The 20,140-nt window shown below is 42.8% G+C and overlaps 1 protein-coding gene across 1 annotated transcript in view; it reads right to left on the bottom strand.

Annotated features, from left to right (window-relative positions):
• Nucleotides 1-20,140, bottom strand: part of slit3 (slit homolog 3) — a gene marked incomplete at both ends in the record, with an annotated part of 226,119 nt that overhangs the window by 187,661 nt on the left and 18,318 nt on the right. Inside the window, 2 exons of the mRNA XM_079228276.1 lie at nt 14,005-14,076; nt 18,093-18,164. Of these exons, the coding sequence (XP_079084402.1) occupies nt 14,005-14,076; nt 18,093-18,164 (144 nt within the window). The remainder of the gene's footprint in view (nt 1-14,004; nt 14,077-18,092; nt 18,165-20,140) is intronic.

The raw sequence follows: 20,140 nt of genomic DNA, 5'->3' as shown, positions 1-20,140 counted from the left end.
TATTGTCTTTGAATATCACGGGTACGCCGAGACACTCAGAAGGCCGTGGGGTTAAACCACGAGCGGGACGCTGCGCTTGTAAAAAAGTGACCAAAATTCCGGATGACGAGTTTTACAGAGAACAATGTGTGAGGCGGAGCACACAAACACAAACACTCTGCTTCTATTGCCTCAGAGGGCAGTGAGCATCTCTGTCTTGACTCCTTTTTCTTCCTCTTCTTTTATCTTTCTCTCAACTTTACACTTCACATCCGTCATAGCTAGTGTTGCTCATGTGCAAAGTGGAAGCGATTGTGAGTTGTCAAGCTGCCTGTAGCCAACAGGGGAATATCTTGCAACTGTGGAGGACACACTGCTGTTGGGCCTCTGATTAGAGAAGCGCACTCACAGCATTCCCACTCATGAAGCCCAACACACTGGCAGTCAGACCAGGGTACAAAAAGCAGACGCTGCTGCTGCTGAACAAACGCAATCACAAAGCTTCGTCAGGTTATCGGATGTCTGCATGACATTGGCCTTCCCTTGCTTACAAATTGGGTAACCTGTCAAAATCACGGTTGTGTAGAAGACAAGAAAGAAAAGCGAAAAAAGAAGAAAGAGCGGAGAGAAGGATAGAGGGTTACTTCAAGGTTTCATATTTCTCTGTTTAAACAAAAGCACGCACATTCCTGCTTCACTTGTTTAGTTCACGCGAGCACAAACACAACGGCTAATACTACGTCTCTCACACACACACAGTGACGTCCGCGAGCGTTTTCAGCCGTGAGAAGAATTCTCAACCCAAACAAGATAAACCCTCATGTTTGTAACTTGATTTGAGCACCATACACAAACTGTCATGGCTTTTTAGGATCTCTAATTATCTCTCTCAACCTTAAAATAACTCCCAGACGGTTATCTTTTCATTCGTTGTCCTAACAAAATGGGCCTTTTTTTCTCCCCATTGCTGTATGCCTTTATTTGGGCAGGGACAGATTCAGCTGTAAACATATTTTTATAAGCAAGATAATTGATAAGATTTGGATTCAAATGTGACATCCGTAGACAAGATGTGTGCCTGAAATTACACAAATGTTTCTTTTGTTAATGTAGCTGTAAAACTAACAAACGCAGAGCTATTTTAAAAGTTCAAAGCGTTGGGTTTGAGCTGAGCAGGTGGAGCCCCCACTGTTACATAACACCGTCAGAAAAGTCTTGTTTGACTGTCTCTCTTTTAGAGACGGAGAGAGAGAGAAAGAGAAACAAACAGAGAAACTGCACATACTGTCAGTGTGTTTTCAAGTTGTGTGTGTGTGTGTGTGTGTGTGTGTGTGTGTGTGTGTGTGTGTGTGTGTGTGTGTGTGTGATGTATAAATATATCTCTACAGGTTTTAAAGTGGCTTTGTGGTGCTCTGTATTTAGAGGAGGCTGGGTTAAATCTCCTCTCCCCCCATTCATGTGGCGGACTCTCTCCCCCTCTCTCTCTCTCTCTGTCTCTCCCTTTCTCTCTCTCTCTCCCTCCCTCCCTGCCAAGTCATTTCATCTCTCTTCCTTCTCCTCTCCCTGTCCGCCTCTCTATCACACAATCTAAATAGTGTAAATCCAAACCTCTGAGTCATCCATCATATTTTCTTTCTTTTTGTTTAGTCTCTCTTTTTTCCCAATATCTACATTCAATTATTCAAGAGAATGAAAATGAATGTGAAGCAGGTTTGTCTTCATGATAAATATTAGTATTTTGATGTCCTTCCTTTTGTTGTATATCTGCGTGGGAGTCGGTTGGCCTTTAAAGTGATTCACAGTCGTCCTTCTCTCTCCCTCTCTCTTTGTGTATTTAATGACAACCATCATTACCACCATACCGAATGTAAAGCTTTCAGGATCTCTCAAAATACATTTTCCTCTTTGTTGCCATCACGATAAACACTGAACAAATGGGTGACAATTTAAACGGGGGAAACAACACAAATTGCCAGGTGTTGTTTCACCACGAGCCTCGCTTCAGTTCTCCTCGGCTTAGACTCATCAAGTCTCCAATGGAGGGATGGACACCATTCTTCCAAAAGATATTATTTGGTGTTTTGATGATGGTGGTCAAGTGCACCGTCTAAAGTGCAATGGCACATTATAATAGATGTAATACTGCTACATCTGCATTATTCCTAACAACATTACTCTCATTTTTACCCTAAATATCATGTGTATCGCACATTTAATTGTCATATTCACTGTGATTGCTTAGCTACCATGAACATCAAGATAATTAGTGGCCCGGGTTGTGCATCTGTGGTATTCTTATTGGAAATATTTCTAAAATAAAAGGCCACATTTTCCATTAACCCCAGTGCTTAGATCCACAGAGAAGATCTTTGGCACTTCAGTCAAAGGCTTTCTCTTAAAAAACAAAACAATGTTGGAGGTAATTTATCAATCTATAATCTTCCGCTGCCATCTGACACTCTGAAAACGTAACTCCATTTGTGTTGGAAGAGCAGCAGCAACCCTCTCTAGATGTGTGCTGTGAAGCAATCCAGGAGACTTCCAGCCAAATCGACAAGGTGGCACACAAAGTTAAATTCAGTTTCGAGACCTTGTTGAAGCTGCCAATCTTCTTGGCGGCGGGCTTTTTTTTTTGTTTGCAGTGTTTATTCTAATGTTTCAGCCTCAATATGGCCGTGATTTAGCGATGTTTAAACGTTGCATGTAGCAGCTTATGTTAGTTATTTTTGCTGTTGACTCATGCAGCGGTACATAAAAGCTTTCAGCTTCCCGAGTGAAGTCTTCATATCTAGCATGTTATATCATAGCACTGTAATGATTAACAGACCAACTTTGATTCAGCCACTCTATGCAGATCACTGCATGACACTGAAGTTTAGAAATTGTTTATTTCCCAAAGAATGTGCATTTGAGGTCATTCTTGTGCAGGATTTTATTCTCAATATAATCTATTACTTTACAGGAATATTTAATTCTTAGCGAAGCAAGGCAATTCAAAGCACTTTACAGATGACACAAACGGCATTAACACAGAATATGTCAATGTAAAAAGACACATTTAAAAGAGATTTAAAATTGTAAAACAGATGGATAGTACAAAAAAAAGCTGAAATAGAAAGAAAAAAAAAGATCAGTCTTTAGAACTGCGAAAGTACTAAAAATTGGAGGAGACCTCAAGTTTTCTTAGAGTTTGTTCCAGATGCATATGTGGGGCATGACGACTGAATGCTGCTTCTGCGTGTTTAGTTGTGACTCTGGGGACAGTGAGCAGACCTGTCCCAGATGACCTGGGAGGTCTGGACGGTTCATTACGGAGCAGCAGAAATGTTGCTACTTTGCCCCTAAGCCTTCGGGGCTTTATTAACCAAGAGTAGTATCTGTAATGACTAGCTTTGTTCTGTGTGTCATCTGCATTATTATGGTTTGAGATGTTGTTGTTTTTCTAGAATTTGAGCCAGAGGGAGCATGTAGATGTTAGAGAGACCCAAGAATGGAGCCTTGGGGATCTCCAAATGTCATTGTTTTATCAATCGACACAAAGTAGTCCCTATTATTCAGACAGGATTTAAACCAGTTTGGCACTGTGCCAGAAAGTCCTACCCAGTTTTCCAGTCCGTCAGGAAATATGTTGTGCTAAACCGGAAAATACTGTATACCTTTCATGCATTTACATTCATTCCTGAGCGCATACAAACGCTATTCTTTGTCTATTTACTTTGATTTAATACTGTTTCACCAAAAGACATATCTGTAAAGGGCGAAGGAAAAATCCGACAGCTGCTAGTTTTTTAAACTCTTATATCGGCGGAGAAACAGTTGCAACACATGTGAGAGCCCGTCCTGTGGTGAAGGTGTTCGCATGACAGCGAGACAGATGAGGAGAGAAGGAGAGAGCGACAGAACGGGTTTGTGTTTGTTTGTGTCTCTCCACAGTGCCTAGATATGTATATCTGCAGTGTTTCTGTTACTGTGTGTGTGTGTGACAGTTAGATACAGACAGTGCTTGTGGGCCATTCTATGTGTGTGTGTGTGTGTGTGTGTGTGTGTGTGTCTGTGTGTGTGACTCTGATTGCACCAGAGCAATAACAACAGTTTGAGTCCATTTGTTACAATCAGACTTTTTTTAAACAGCATAAATCACAAGTCCAACTTCTGACACACACACATTCACATGTAGGCCCAAACACAGAAAGTATGGCTCTCTAGACACCAACATGTGTCCCGTGTGTGTGTGTGTGTGTGTGTGTGTGTGTGTGTGTGTGTGTGTGTGTCTGTGCCTGCCCATGTGTGTGTGTGTGTGTGTGTGTGTGTGTGAGACATTAGCCAGTTCCAACCATGTAGTCGTCAGTAGCCATAATAATGGCAAACAATGAGTGCAATAGCTATTTCGACCTCCCACAAAGTCTCTCTCACACAAACACACGTGAATTACAACACTTCCGTTGACTTTCATTCACTAAACCCTGCAGAAAGGTAATCTCAAAATGCAATAGGAGTGTAATGTGTGTGTGATTACTTGACAGACACACACCGGTGTGTATAGTCACGGTACAAAACAACGCTCAGACACATGTTCAGAAACGCCAGCTGGCGATATAAAACTATATTAAAAAAACATGGAACAGCAGGCAATAGCAGACTAATAATGACCTAATCGGCTTTACATGTTCCGTATGTGTGATGTTTTCTTTTGCTGTGGTGCCAAAGACATTACTAGCGGAAGCCCTGTGGCACATGAAAGTGCATTGACCGATGGTGTCACTTTTATCACTCGTTCAGCCAGTCAGTGACAGACTTTTGCGTTTATACGGCGGTTGTCCGGCCAAAAGCAGACAGCTCTTTTCTGCCTCTTTGGCAGCGCCGCCTGTCTCGCCTCACTGTGCTGATTACGATACAGCACCACCACAAAAATGTCAAAAATCGAAAACCATGTGCAGCGCTTGTTAGAGAAGAGTGTTTTCCATGAAGACACTCATCAAGAGTTTTATCAAGAATTGGAGGCGGGACAATATTTGACGGAGAAGGCTGCCTCGTAAGGATCCGTGGAGGAAAAACCCTGCACATCACATTGCTCCCGAAAGTTTCTAGGACACGTCAGACTAATACTGTAAAGACTACTTCGGTAAGGTAAGGCTAGCGTTGTCACAAGGTGATGAATTTGAAGTCACACATATCGACTTATGAGGCAATTTCTTGAAATAAAAACAACCAATTACTACTTAACCTCTACACAGATGAAATCTAAAGCTTCTGCAGGATGATCAAATTTGATTGCTGCAAAAGCAGTTGATTGCAAATACATTTGTTTGCCCGTTTGTGATTCCTGGTTGGATGAGAACGTCAGTATTAGATGATTCTGCAAAACCTGAGATTATGCTAAAAGCCAAAGTTAGACAATCATCTCATATAGATGTAACTCCTGCGGATATTTGACTGTTTTGGGACATTCTGGTCAGTTTTGCAGTTTCCCAGGACTCCCCCACGAGGGTACTGCTGCATTAAAGAATACCGGGCCATGTGGGAGTCCTGTAAAATAGGGTACTTGTTGCAGAAACACACATACAGAGAGAGATATTTCAGCACTTTTATGACCCCACACTGAGCTGGAGCTCGATTTATACCGACTGCAGGCCCACATGTCACCTCACAGTAAATAACCGAGAAAGATTGTTTCCCAGAATTCAGGAGGAGACTGAAGGCAGAACCCCTGACATGACATCACCGTAACTCTACAGCAGCAGTAAGACTGTAGGTCAGGTTCCAAGTGCTGTAACACTTTAAGAGATTTATTTTGGAAATCGGACAGCTACCACTTTCTTACAACGTGATTAACAACATGAAATTAAATCTTGACAACTCCAGTTAACATCACAACACATACAATAAAAATGTAACAAAAAAAAAAAAAGCTTATTGACCTTTGCATTGCACTTTTTTCTTTCTACTCACTAATCCACTGTGCTTCCCAGGAAACTATGAAGAAATAGTTTGAAACAAGCAGTCTGGAGTTTCACTATAAAAAGTGCAACAGACATAAACCCAAAGGCTTTGTTGAGTAAAGAATCTGTCTTTTTTATCATCTTACACACATGAATGTAATTATGGGGGACATTACATTTGTTTAGTGGTTTGTCTTTTGCCAGTGATGGAGTGTAGTGTGTATACGACTCCATTGTGCTTTTACTACTGAAACCCACCCTGTCAACACACACACACACACACACACACACACACACACACACACACACACACACAAGCAGGACAGACGGCAGTTGCCAGGTTGTTTTTTTTAAACGTCCTTTAGGGAAAATAAAGTATCTAAAATCAGAGCCAGACCATTAGTTTGGTCTGTAAGAAGGGAAAAAAAGAGGTCAACAATCAACAAAAGCTTCTATTCTCTTAAAGCTGCTACTCAGAGAGACTATCTACTAGACTATTTTCTCCTCTCATCGCCCATTTTTCATTTTATTCTGTCTTTTCCTCTTCCTTCATGTCTTGTCCTCACCTGTGTAAGAGGCTTGTTTTCTCTCCTGTCCTCCTGCTCCTATTCCCTCCATGCCCATCATGCCTCCCCATCCATTTCCTCCTATCCCTCAGATCTCTTCTCCATCCATCCATCTCCTACTCCTTCTTCTCCTCTTCCTCCTCCTCTTCCAGCTTTCCAGGGAGCCGAGTCTGTTTTTGATTAGCGTTCTCATGTAAACCTAAATTGTGATTAAACAAACAGTGTGAGTGCGTTTGGCCCGATATTAAGCTTGCCTCTCTCTTAAATATATGTATAGCTACACACACACACACACACACACACACACACACACACACACAAGCTTAACCAGAGACATGAATATAAGTAGACATGTACAAACAAATGCACGACGTATACAAACATTTGCAAACATGCAGACACAAGCAGAGACCCAAATTATTAAGCTAGGTATACACATTTAGAAATGCATCAGGATGGACATATATACACAGCATGTATATTCATATTCAATAAAAAACCATAATTGCGCACGTTAGGACATGCAACCTCAATCACAATCAAGCTCATACAGTAAGCACACTCAGACTCCCAAATGGACGCACACATATGGATGTACAGTATGTGTGTAAACAGGGGAAAGTTTTCACGATGTGTACTAGCGGCTCCCCATCCAACTCACCTTTATTTGCGAGGTAAAATGACTACCACATGCAGCCTCTGTGCTATTTCAGTGTAAGCACATAAAAATTCTTTGCCATGAAAAAAAAGTAAAAAAATCTACAAGCCCCCAGCCTCCCACGAACATTTCATAGGACCTGGCCCTGCAGCGAGCTAGCGAGCTAGCTGCTAAAGTGGGCGGCTGAAAGGGAAAAGGTGTTGCTGCTGTGAACTTTAAGACCGCCTGCTTGGTGACCGCCTAGCTGCTAAGAAACACAAACTTGTTTTAACTACACATCCACATAAGAAGACACACTTAGGCCTATACACACACAACAACAACTTCTTAACTTTTGGCCTCTTAACTGCTTTCACAGAAAAGTGCCAAATGCAACTTATTTGGATTGCGTGAGACTGAAACACTAGAAATACATAAACGTGGACAGAGAAAGACATTCTTACAGCAGGTTGTACAATATATTGAAACAATTTAATTCCCGCTGTTAAAAGAAGAATGTGAGTGTGGGCGAAAGTCAAAGACCTGAATGTCAGCGAGCCAAATATCAGCGTGAGTCAGTGTCAATAAGAAGGCCAGGGCCACCCACAAACAAGAAGTGCACAATGTGTAATACTTTCTTGCATTCTGATTGGATGCTGTCACAGTGATAATTTACTTTTCTGAAGTCTTTGTCCTCCGCATACACAGAACCAGTTATGTGTATAAATGGCCAAGAACAGACTGCGGAAATCAGGATTCTTAAATCCCACAACCCTCATTATGGGAGCAGGGATTCTTGTTTAGAAATTGTTGGAAAAATCAGTACCCAAAAACACACACACATGAAGGAATGTATGAAACTTTTGAATGAAACTTCCCCTGATTTTCCAGATCTCTCAAATTATCATATATTGTCTCTCTCTCTCCCTCTTTCTCTCTCGCTTGCTCCCCCGTCCGTCTTTTTTTCTTGGTTTTTGGTATCTCTGCAGTGTGTATTTATCTAAATATGTCTTAGGACAAAATCACACTGCCGTCTGGGCTGTGGGAAACACACACACACACACAGACATACACACACAAAAGTCGCACAGAGCAGTCTTATTTTAGGGCAGCTCTGGTCAGGTTCCCTCTGTAAAAGTACCTTACCTTACCAGTGAATTCCGATGTGGGTCCTTTGGTGCAGCTCCATCGTGGAGCCTATGGGCCACCTGGTGCAGCTGCCATTATAACCGACTGGCATGTTTTTCTTTGTTTTCGAAAGCAATCATGATTTTTAAAGATTGAATCCAAGTAAGATTAATAAACTAAAATCCCATAGTACTGATGTGCATAGGCTCTGTGGTGCAGCTGCTTGTCAGGTCCTAATAGTCTTGTGGTACAGCTGTATACCTTGGTTTGTACTTCTGAGTCATGTTTAACTATTAAGAAGTTTTGTCGTGGGTGTGTGGTTTGGTATTAAGTATGCCATGCACCAACACATGCACTCACACAGACACACACACACACACACACACACACACACACAATTTTGCATCCAGAGTCTGTGGTGTTGAATCAGCGGGAGAGGTGGCGTGAGAGAGAAAGAGAGAGAGAGAGAGGGAGAGAGAGAGAGAGAGAGAGATATGTGTGTGTGTGTGTGTGCGTGTGTGTGTGTGTGTGTGTGTGTGTGTGTGTGTGTTTGAGAATTATTTGTTTCTCGCCAGCACCCAGTGGCGTGAAAACCAAACAAAGGGCCCGGAGCCTAGTGACTAGAAAACAATCTTTCAATTGCTGACAGCAACACAAACAACGGGGCCGTTTGTTCGGTTTGTGTGCAACAGAAAGAGAGCTCATGTGGGGAAAAAAGGGGGGAAAAAGGGAAAGAAAGTAAATGAGTGAACCAGCCCGTGATGAAAAAGAGGAGACACACACGAATTCGGGCAGTTTACGTTCACCCCTCATCCTTCCAGACCATTTCCCACCAATCGGCGCTGAGGCCTCGTCTGTCGCAGCCAATCATTGGACGCACAGAGTACACCCACTTCCTGTAATATTAACCGTAACATTCCATCAGGTAAACTATCGCAGTCGCCTCTAAATGGACAATTAGCCAAGATTAAAGGCAACCTCCTCGTCTTTCTCCATTACCTTAATTAGGAGGAAAAGACATCTCAAATGACCCCCTGCCCCGTGTAGCCTTCCCTCCCTCCCTCATTCCTCTCTCTCTCTTTCTCTCTCTCTCTCTCCCTCTCTCTCTCTCTCTCTCTCCGTCCAGCTTCTTTTCCCCTCCAGACTCAACCCGGCACAGTTGTATTTACAGTAACTGAGGAAGGTCCACATTTTCACATCTGGGGGCTCCACTGAAGCATCTGGAGGTTAAGTGCCTTGCTCAAGGGTAACCTAATGGTGCAGGAGAGCATGTCTCATTACCGTCCACCCGTCAGTGCAAGGGTTTAGACTGGCGACCTTCCAGGTCATGATTTGTTGACTATTGCCGGCCATTTCCCTTCCGCTATATTTCCATCCTTCCCTTTCTTACTCCTCTTTCCATTACGCCTCCAAAAAAAACCTTTTAGGCTGAAAGTTTGGCTGCTGGTATTCCTGCTGTGATGCATTTTATAAAAAGTGCAGTTAGGACATTAAGCAGCAGAGTTAAAGGATAGGAAGAGGCTGAAGACAGGAGTATACAAGCTTTACTACACCAGAGCATGTTGGCAAACTAAAATCTGATTTGGTAACAGGTTCTTTTTTCAGTTTTGCCTGGGGTGGTCCCAAAAAAGAGAGAGTCGAGTTGAGTAGAGCCGCCCTGTATTGAATTGAGTGTTTTATTGTTTATAAATTGAGCTTCTCATTTGCAAAGAGGAAGATTGGATTATTCTGTCTTTTACAAGTTGGCCAGCTTTGCTTTAAACAGTCAAGTTTTTTAAGCACAGACTTTGTCATATCTCTGCATTCTTCTTCAAAATAATGTCTGGTGAAATATGCAAGGGTTCTACATCTTTATAGCCAGACAATGCTTTTATTTTAGTGTCCATAAATGTTGAAACATGGTCAAAAATCCCCTCCTGCAGTATGTAACAGGCAGCATCTGAAGCCCTCCTAGTGGTGAAGGAAAAGGGGAAATATCTCTCTGTCTGACGTTACTCTCATTTTTCTTCTTCATCGCTCCCCCTGTCCTCTCATGCAAACCAATCAACTGTAACATGAGCTGCTTTAATAGGGGAGAATGATGAAGAATGACCAGCGCTGGCTCGCATGCACACAGACTGCATTTTGGGGCCCTGCCTGCACGCAACACACATTCGCACACATTTCATAGGCATGCCCGCGTAAAACATGCGCAAACACACGCAGACTACCGGAGCAGAAAGTGAAGATAACAGGATGAGGCTCAGTCTGGGTCAGTGTTATTAGACAGGAGACTAACAGCCATCACGTCACTTAGCAAAGTAAACCCCCCTGATACACTCAGATGTGCACTGATGCACAAAAGCCCTCTGACCTAAAAGGCTCGCATTTTTCCATCCGAGCCATCGTGATTGTTGCTTTTCAAACCAAAATGCCATTCTAGTAAATGTCTTCTACTCGAAGCGTCGTCTAAGTGTGTGTGTGCGTATGTGTTAGTGTGTGTCTGGGTGCATGTGCTGTGAGACCACAGTCTCTGCAAACTGTGGGGGGAAAACGGCCACAGACTGCACACACTGAAACCCACAGACTCCAGTCCGCGATCCATCCATCTCACCATCCCTATCTTTGTTTGCTCCCGACCCCCCTACTGAGCAACTAGTGGGGTCACCAGGACTCCAACCCCTCCATCCATCGACCCGCTCCCTTCATCCTCCACCAGCAACCTTTCATCCATCCATCTTCCTCCTTCACATGACCTCCCCAATACCCATCATTCATCTGTCTCTGTCAGGCACTCGGCATCCGCACGTACTGCTCAATCAGAGCGCTTTCCAGCCAGAAACAAAGCCAATCTCCTCGATACTAGCTAGAATCATCTCTGCAGGGTCCAAGACTCCTGGAAGACTATTACCCAGCCTGATACCTCTTGCCCTTACCTCCCACCCACCTCAAGAGCAAAACCTCCAACCCATGCCTATTTTCCCTTGATGCTAGTCCAGCTCCTTCCCTCTCCCCCAGTCTCCAAACCTCAGACCACAGGGCTTTAATAGGAGGGTTAAGAGGTAATTCCTATCACACTGCCATCATTTAATATCTAACCGAGGCTGACAGAGAGGAAGGTTACGAACCCAAACCAGAAACCCACCAGCAAACCTCCCCGTCTCCTCCTTCTTACCCTCCTGCTGTTATTCCCTCTCACTCGGCTGCCATTCTACCTCCATTCCTTCTTTCTCTCTGACACGCTCTCTCGTCTACATTAACACTATACCGCCGCTTCCCTAATTCGGAGAAAAACACAGCGTGGATGGGATAAGAGCACCAACAAAAATGGACGAGAAAGATGAGAAAAGTGGAAAAGAAGAGAAGAAAAAAAATAAAGAGCTGGAGGAAACTCCAGACACTGTAATTTAGATTGTGCTGATGGGAAAGTAGGGATATAAAGAACATGAGATTTATAATGTTAAGTTTGGAACACGTTCACCCTTTCCACTCTCGTACCGAGTTGACTGAGAGCTCCAGGGATCCATATTCGACCGGCGATAAATAAGAGCTATCGAGAACAATTACGGGTTTTATAGAAGAGTAATCCAGGCGGTGGAGGGAATCAGACTGCCACTCAGGAAGAACAAGAGAAAGGGTGGGAAGTAAACACAGTGAGAGTGTGTGTGTCTGCAAGTGTCTGCATGTGTTTGCATCCCTCGCTGTGTGTGTCCCTGATGTTCACATGAGAGGGTTTTCACTGTGTGTGATCCCAGAAGCCACAGTTGACGTAAATGACGATTTGCTTTCAGCCATAACAGTCCACTTTGCTGTGTTCAGCAATACGCTCAGCACCACAATGTTTGAAACACGCGATTAAATATGGGTTTCACAGTGTGCCCCCTCCTGAGAGGATTTCATCTTTCTGTGGCTTTTCTGCCAACACAAGAGATCGGATTGAGAAAAGTGCTGCGGAAACTACAATTCATTGTTATAACCACGAAACACCAATATTATCATAAAAAAAGGGTTAGGGTTAAAGAGCACTTTTTTTAATTTGGAAATATTGTCACTGTCCAAAGCAATGCACATTTAGAAAATTCAAGTTTTTAAGTATAAAATATGCATATGCACAATTTTTACTGGACAGCAATGATCAATTATTTCATGTAGATAAGACCTGTGTTAGTGTTGGAAGAGACATCGTAGTGTGCTGCTTGCATGCATTAAAGATGGCAGTGGAAGGTTGTAGGATGCTTCTTTACGCAGGCAGCTAAAACACATTCCAATGGTGTCAGAGGCTCACAGCAAAATGGGTTGAAAACTTTCAACAGAAGCATGTCTGACATTCCTGCAGCATAATCCAATGCCCAGTCCGAGTGAGCATCAGAATGTTCCCATCAATTCTGGTCCACCAATAACCTGCTACTTCCAGAACAGTGTATTAAGTCATGTTGCTGCAGAAATATGACTCTTGGGATCATTTCGTACATACCTACCAATGATGTAGAGGTGGACATCAACCCTGCGAGACGTTTCTTTGGACATTTTGACATATTATGACACATTAAGGAAGCTGACATCTTCTGTGAGGACGCAACCTAAACGTTTTTAGACCAACATTTTGTTTTCTACTAAAGGCATTGGATATGTGATACTCAAAAGTATTCCTTTCCCTTTTGTGGGTCTAATGTTCTGTTTGATTTCTGAAACAGTTAAAACTTCTATATTGCCAAAAACACAAAAAGACCATTCACAGAAGAATAGGTTTCCACAAAGGAAGGGTAAAGTAGCTTTCAAGGCACTCTGCCTCATGGAAACGTGATAAAAGAGAGTGAGAGAAGTGAGAAGTTTAATGTCCCAGCATTTGTATTCCCGATCCTGATCCTGACACCTCGCAACACACACACACACACACACACACACACACACACACACACACACACACACACACTGATATGCTGATATAGTATATGAATGTGGTGCACGTCTGCACACACTAAGAAATACATGATAAATAAGGTGAAGAAGGCATATGGAAAGTACTGCAGACATAATCAGTCAAAAACAAGCATGCACGAGAGGCAAACACACGCACACACACACACACACACACACACACACACACACACACACACACACACACTCACACACACACACACACACTGTCTACCTCTCGCTTTACATGAAGACAGCCCAACATAAACAGTCAAAAGGTTTAGAAAGGTGTGTGAACCTTCAACCTAAGCTGACAGAGAGATTCTCTGAGGATTAAACAAATAGAAAACCTGAGTGTAAAGACAGAGTGCAGACAGAGAGGGCACACAGCGAAGAAAAGGAGACAGGGTGGATGCACCGATGGGACTGAAACACTCAAATCTGGGAATGTGAGATGAAAAAGAGAGAAGGAGGGGAAGTGGGAGGCTTCTCTGCATCAGTGTGACCTGCTCTTACACTCTGAATGCTCTGGGAAAACTCCATATTCCTAAATAAAAATTCCTCCCAGGTCCAAGCAAAACATTCGCTCCAGGCACACTTTCACCTCTTAAAATCGCGCACGCACACAGTCACACACACACACACACACACACGCTTCTTTCCACCTCTCCGCAGGAGCACAGAGCGGCACTGTGACACCTGGCGCGGGACTTGAACCCTCAACCCCGGATAAAAGTTCCGACATTGCACCGTGGCGGTGTTTTCAAATGGATCATGTAACGCATCAAAAGAAGACAGAAAAGAGCTGAGAGAGTGAGAGATGGGAGATTTGAGGAAAGTGAGATAGAGGCGTACTCACAGGCGTCCCAGTTTGGGGTTGGACTGGAAGAGAAGCTCTGGGAGGAACTGGAGTTTGTTTCTGTTCAGTCGACTGTGGAGAGAGGAAGAGGGAGAAAGAGAAAGGAAATAGTTGAATTAAATGGTTTCACTTTGTAAAACTCAAAAGAGAAACCTCAGCATGAACAGAAAACGGTGAAAAACAGGCGCTCATAAATCACTCCGATTCCCTGATTTTGTGTTGACTGAACTATCACCAACCAGGCGACGGGATCACCTTGAAGGTCATCGGGTTCACGGCTCAAAGGTCAAACTCATGGGAAAGTCTGTCTGGTTTCCTGTGATCATGACTTACAGGTTATCATGCTGTGTTGTATGTGTGCGTGTACGCATGTGTGTGTGTGTGTGTGTGTGTGTGTGTGTGTGTGTGTGTGTGTGTGTGTGTGTGTGTGTGTGTTGCAGGTAATCGTCCTGTAAGCTCTCTAAAGCCAGTTATCACTATCATCCCCGCATGTGCTTTGACCTGGGAGTGAAAGGAGGAACAAGTTTAGTTTCCTGGCGTCTTCCAGTCATCTGCACTTCGTTGAAAGCTGTGTTCAGTTTTACATATATTTAGTTTTACAAACATATATTCATCTCGGGGAGTCACGTGCAGTACTATGTTATCATAGAGCAAAAATAAGCCTGATCATATTGTCTTTATATTGAGACAAAAATGCACAAAATGCAGGAGCTTTGCCATAGAATTCCTATTTAATTCCCATTTCTCAGCAATAAAACGGGTAGCTTATCCACCCTGCATTAGCACATCTAGCATTGGTCCAGACAAACAAGTCTGAGAGGTTTGGCACTCTTCAATCTAAGCTTTCCAATAAGTAGTGTCAGATGTGTGCAGCCAACATAAACAGTCACACATCTTGGTAAAAGATGCCTGCACATTACAACAAAAGAAACAACTAAAAGAGGCATTTCGGAGCAAAGGAATGAAGAAAAAAAGCACTTTATCGGCCAGAGGACCTTTGGCATCACTAAAGATCACGTCGTTCTTAAATAGGCTTTTAGACTAACAGTAACGGCCAATCAGAAGAGTCTTGTGCATGAACTTATCCACTAGTTGTGTGCAGCGGGTCGACCTACATGGAAGCCAGAATGATAGACAATCTTTGCGTATGCATACAGCCAAGACAATTTATCTTTTTTATGAACACAACAAAAACTAAAAGCATCCATAGGATGGGCTGGCTTTTATTAATCACCAGATGGATAAACTGTTAATTGTTTGAAAAAACAAGTTAAAAACAACTCTTAACTAAAACCCTTGGGACACAGTGTTCTCGAGTTGAATGGTTTTTGGTCAACACCACAACCTCTATGTGGTTTTTAAATCTTGATAATATCATTAAAGGTTCCAAGAAACTTTTTGGGACATTTTTTTTCTTCTTCTTCTTTGATTTGGGACTGTTTCTCAACAGCCCAGGCCTTCCGATGTGTTGCACGTGAAATTCTTCTGTGCTCGAGCATGAAATGAACACATGGCAATTATTTACAAAGATATGAGAAGCAGAGGAGAGGGTGACAGACTGGTGTTGACCAACAAGGTAGACATGTGTGTGAGGGTGAAAGATGTGTCTGCTTGAATGTGTGCGTGAACGCGCGTGTGTGTTTGTGTGTGTGCAGGAGGAGGGTGGGGTTTGCTGCATAGAGACAGATGAGGACAGCGTGAGTAGAGGGAGTGAAAGTGTTATCAAGCTACCAAAGCATTTGGCTGATAGACGAGGCGTGGAGGGGAAAAAGAGAAGAAAAGGAGGATGGGGGGGTCACGGGGGTCACAGAGTAGAATCTGTTCTGGAGAAGACACAGACACCAACCTTTTAACCTTTGTGATAATGATAATAAGACCCCAACTTTCACTTCTGTGTGCACCAATGGAAAGAGAGCTGCAGCCCAAAAAGAGCTACCCTCCATTTGAAATAATTGACCCTTGCTCTGAGAAAATAGCTGCTGGTACAAAAGAATAAGCGCCTGATCGGCTACTGTTACAGTTATGAGTCATTTTTAGATGTTCGCTCATAAAACAGTTATGGTTTTTAAGAGAAGAATCCTTTGTGTGTTTTCAAATGCTAATGACGAGTTTCTTCTGCTAGGAACCTTTGAAAACATTCCCAGGCCACAACTCCATGGGCACTGTATTTTTTAAATTTGGAAAATTATCCCTATTAGTCAGAAACATAGTAAAGTCCAGCAGAAATGGTTTGGAGGCTGAAGGGAAGTAATCTCACTGGGCCAGTTTACCTAACAATCCAGACATTTGATATATCTTTGTCAGGAAAACAAAATATGAACTTGCACGTCTTAAAAAAAGCCCCTTCTTTCTGCAAAATATCCATCAATTACAGATTACAGCCTCATACAGGAATAGAAATCTGCTACATTTCGCCTTTTCAGACCAACTCTGAGTCTGTGTTTGATTCTTTTTAATGACCACATGAGGTGAAATGTGTGGACATACATGGATGTACTCCCCCAAGGAGATGACTACTTAAGCTCCATGTTTTTCACATTGTGACGCCGTAAATCACACAGACTCAGCACCACGACCTCTCACCCCTAAACTTTCACCCTGACGACCATAACCTCAAAGACCCTGTGAACTAAGCATTTTAAAAAGCCTTTCATTATCACTGCAGAGGCAAATTTAGGACACTGATTATTATGATCGTTCTCTTTAATATGCTCAAAACAGAGAAAATGTACTTTAGTTTTATCCTTCGATTAGGTACAAGTCATCCGTAGACGATACTTACTTACATTGATAAGCAACTTTCGCTATGAATACTTTCAAGTTGCTGGATGCCATCGCTTGTGTGAGTTTTGACACACAGCTATGTTGCCTCCTAAACTCTCCACCTCCTCACCCCTGACCTCTGACCCTTCCTGACACACCGCATTAAAGAGCCATTTTAACATTAAAGCAGCCCTTTACCTCACGCTTTTACTATTGGTTGTTTAATCTCCATTGAGAGATACACATGTTGCTGCCACTCAAAGTGCTTCGGTCGCTCTGAAACAACAACTTCTTCCATCCATCTTTGCTCTTTTAAAATCTAAACTCTCCTCTTCATGGCAGATACAATCTTTAAATCTATCTATCTGGCCCCCATGCCGTTTTTTAGTATCACTTCAAGTTACTATTATCGTGATACTGTGAAAGCACAATGTGGAAAGACAGTGCTACGACTCCCTGCAGTGCTTAAATAGAGAACCTGACATTATCATATCAGTGAGGAAATTCTCAGCTCCTTTCCAAGCCCAGCGCTGTGAACTCAATGCTATGAAGACAGCCCGTTCCTACGTTTAGAAGTGCTGTGCTCATCACATATGGCAGCTATACGTTTGTTACATATCCTGAATGACACCTTTACATTTTAGGAGTTAACGTCTAATAGGACGCAGTGGGTTGCTCTGTATTTTTGATTCAAGCCATGGCATCATGAGCACTGTCCTGGAGAGCCGTCTGTCTGTCATCCCTCCAACACTGAGTCATAAACATGCAGGTGTGTGTGTGTGGGAAGTGTTGTGTTGTGCACTGACACATTGATTCTGTTGACTCGAGCCTTGGTGTGAGACACACACACACACACACACACACACACTGAACAAGGCAATATCTATGAGAGATTCCGAGGTTGTGTGTGAAGTGGATGGACTTGGGGATCATCCAGACACTCTCTTTGTGTGACTTTGGGTGAATATGTGCGTGTGTGTCTGTGTCTGTGTGTGTGTGTGTGTGTGTGTGTGTGTGTGTGTGTGTGTGTGTGTGTGTGTGTGTGCACTTTACAGAATTGACAGCAAGTCAAAAGGTGTGTGTATGTTTGGGGAAATGGAAAATCTGCAGTAGCAAGTCAAATATTTGCATGTCTGTGAAGTCGTGTTTGCCGGTGTGCATGTATGCATATTTTGGGATGTTTATTTTTGTGCCTTTTTTGTAGCCTGGTGTTTTTTTTTTTTACGTGCCTAAAATACCTTCAGTGTGCATCAGCTGTTTAGCTTCTTTTTTGCTCTCTCGCTTACGCAGAACAGTTAGCAATATGTAGTTAGTGGTGTACTCACAGTCGCTCCAGCAGCCGGAGGTCTTGGAAGGCTCCTCTCTCGACAACACTGACTTGATTGTCCTCCAGATGACTACAGTGACGGACATAGAGAAGACACAGAGGAAAAGAACAGCAGTTGTTACTTTCATAATTCAGCAAAATCTTCAAAGAATAACAGTCAAGACAAGGGAGAACAACTTTCAATGACAGTCTGTCAAATGAGGCAACATAAAAATATGACCTTACATAGTTAAAGTAAGATTTTCTTTTAAAAAAAAGTCCTAATTTAAATATTAATCTGTGGGACGACAGTGAAGTTGGGAACATCTATCCACAGCCAGCTTTCCAGGCTGACCCGGAGGTTCAAACACAAGATGAATCTCATTTTCTGGACAGCACAAACATCAGCTGCTTGCCAGAAAGAAATAAAGAGATTTCAAACATTGAGGGAGACATTTGCACTTTTAAAAAATTGGTTGTATAAACAGGGAATCAGTTCACTCAACAAATGAATCTGGCACCAAGCAAGCGTTTGAAAAGTTTAAGACATGCAGTATTTCACAAATGTCCCAATCTAGTGAGCCAAAACAAACAATTAACAACCCATCCCTCTTCCACCCCTCACTGGATATCTTCTCCGTTTTGTGTCCGTCTTTCCACTGCTGCTCCCAATGCAGTGTATATTCCTCTCTTTCTTTTTTCTCTTCCGTGTGCGCTGTCAATGTTTTCGGAGAGATCTAAGGTTTTCCAGATGGGAGAGAGAACATCTCCGCAGATATGCATGTTTATATTTTCTGTCTGAGGATGTTAAGAGTGACATCTCCTGAGACAGAGAGAGAGAGACAGAGAGAGAGAGAGAGAGAGAGAGAGAGAGAGAGACTCAGAGACCCAGATTGAAAGAGATGGATCGAGTGAAAGCGATATTAAAAGAAGGCAAAGAAACCAAGGAGGACTGAAGAAGCTGTATCAAAAAGAGACCATATCTGGCCTGCCATGTGGACTTGAACTGTTTTGGCGTGACCCTTCCTTTAAATATTCGTTCAAAGAAAATGTTTAGACAGAAATGCAGCTATATTACAGCCATTAATCAGCGGTCTGCCATACCGGCTCTTTCCACACACACATACACACACACACACACACACACACACACACACACACACAGTTTGTTGGACAGAAGCATGCACTTGGCTGAGAGATAACAGGCTCAGTCACTCAAACATGCATTCATGGAAATGCACAGAAAGAAAATACCTTGCATGCATGCATCGGTGAGGGATCTGAGTTGAAATGATTTACAACATCAATCATGCAACACAACCATATTGCATGTTCTTCGGCAACATGTTTTTTTTTTTAAATCACTGAATATTAAGTGATAAATGGTCCGGCATGCCTAAACCAGTTTATACACAGAAATACTGCGACATGTGCTCCAGAAAAGTAACGAGAGTTGCAGAATAAAGTTGAAACTCTGAGCTAACAAAGGCAACCACACATATTGTATAGAAGATGCACACACGCACCGCATGTTAGAGATGCGTATAAACACATAAAGAGTACATATGTACAGCGTGAAGCCCTGGTAGCAAGCACACACATCCTGACCGCACGCAGCTCATCAGTATTAATCCAACGCGCGTATTCTCGTCTCGCTACATTTCCTCCATCCTGATAGAAAAGCCGACCTCGTAAACTCGGGTTTGTAAGCTGAATCAAGATAGAGCTTTGAGTAACTATAAGAGTTTATTTGTCCAAATGAGGGATCAACCGCATGCTGATTTTTTCAATGAAGTTTATAAAGACAGGGGACTTAAAGCCAAACACATGGTGTGGGGAGTCGATGCTGGCATATTGTTCAGATGAGGTATTGTTTTCATATCGGTCTGTCTGTAGCATTCGTCATCGAGATGGAGGAAGAGGGAGCAAGGAGAGCAAACGTGTATTGGTTTCATGTGTTAAGGCCCGGTGTGTCTAATAACACTTTCATTCAACCGTATTAGAGTCTTAGCAACCATTAAAAAGCGCACAATGATGTCACGCTTCCTCATGGCCAACTCAAGAGCA

This window comes from Taurulus bubalis (assembly GCF_910589615.1).
Source record: "Taurulus bubalis genome assembly, chromosome: 13".
Classification (NCBI taxonomy): Eukaryota; Metazoa; Chordata; class Actinopteri; order Perciformes; family Cottidae; genus Taurulus; species Taurulus bubalis.
The sequence above is the reverse complement of the archived record's forward strand: the minus strand, read 5'-3'. Positions and strand labels throughout refer to the sequence as shown.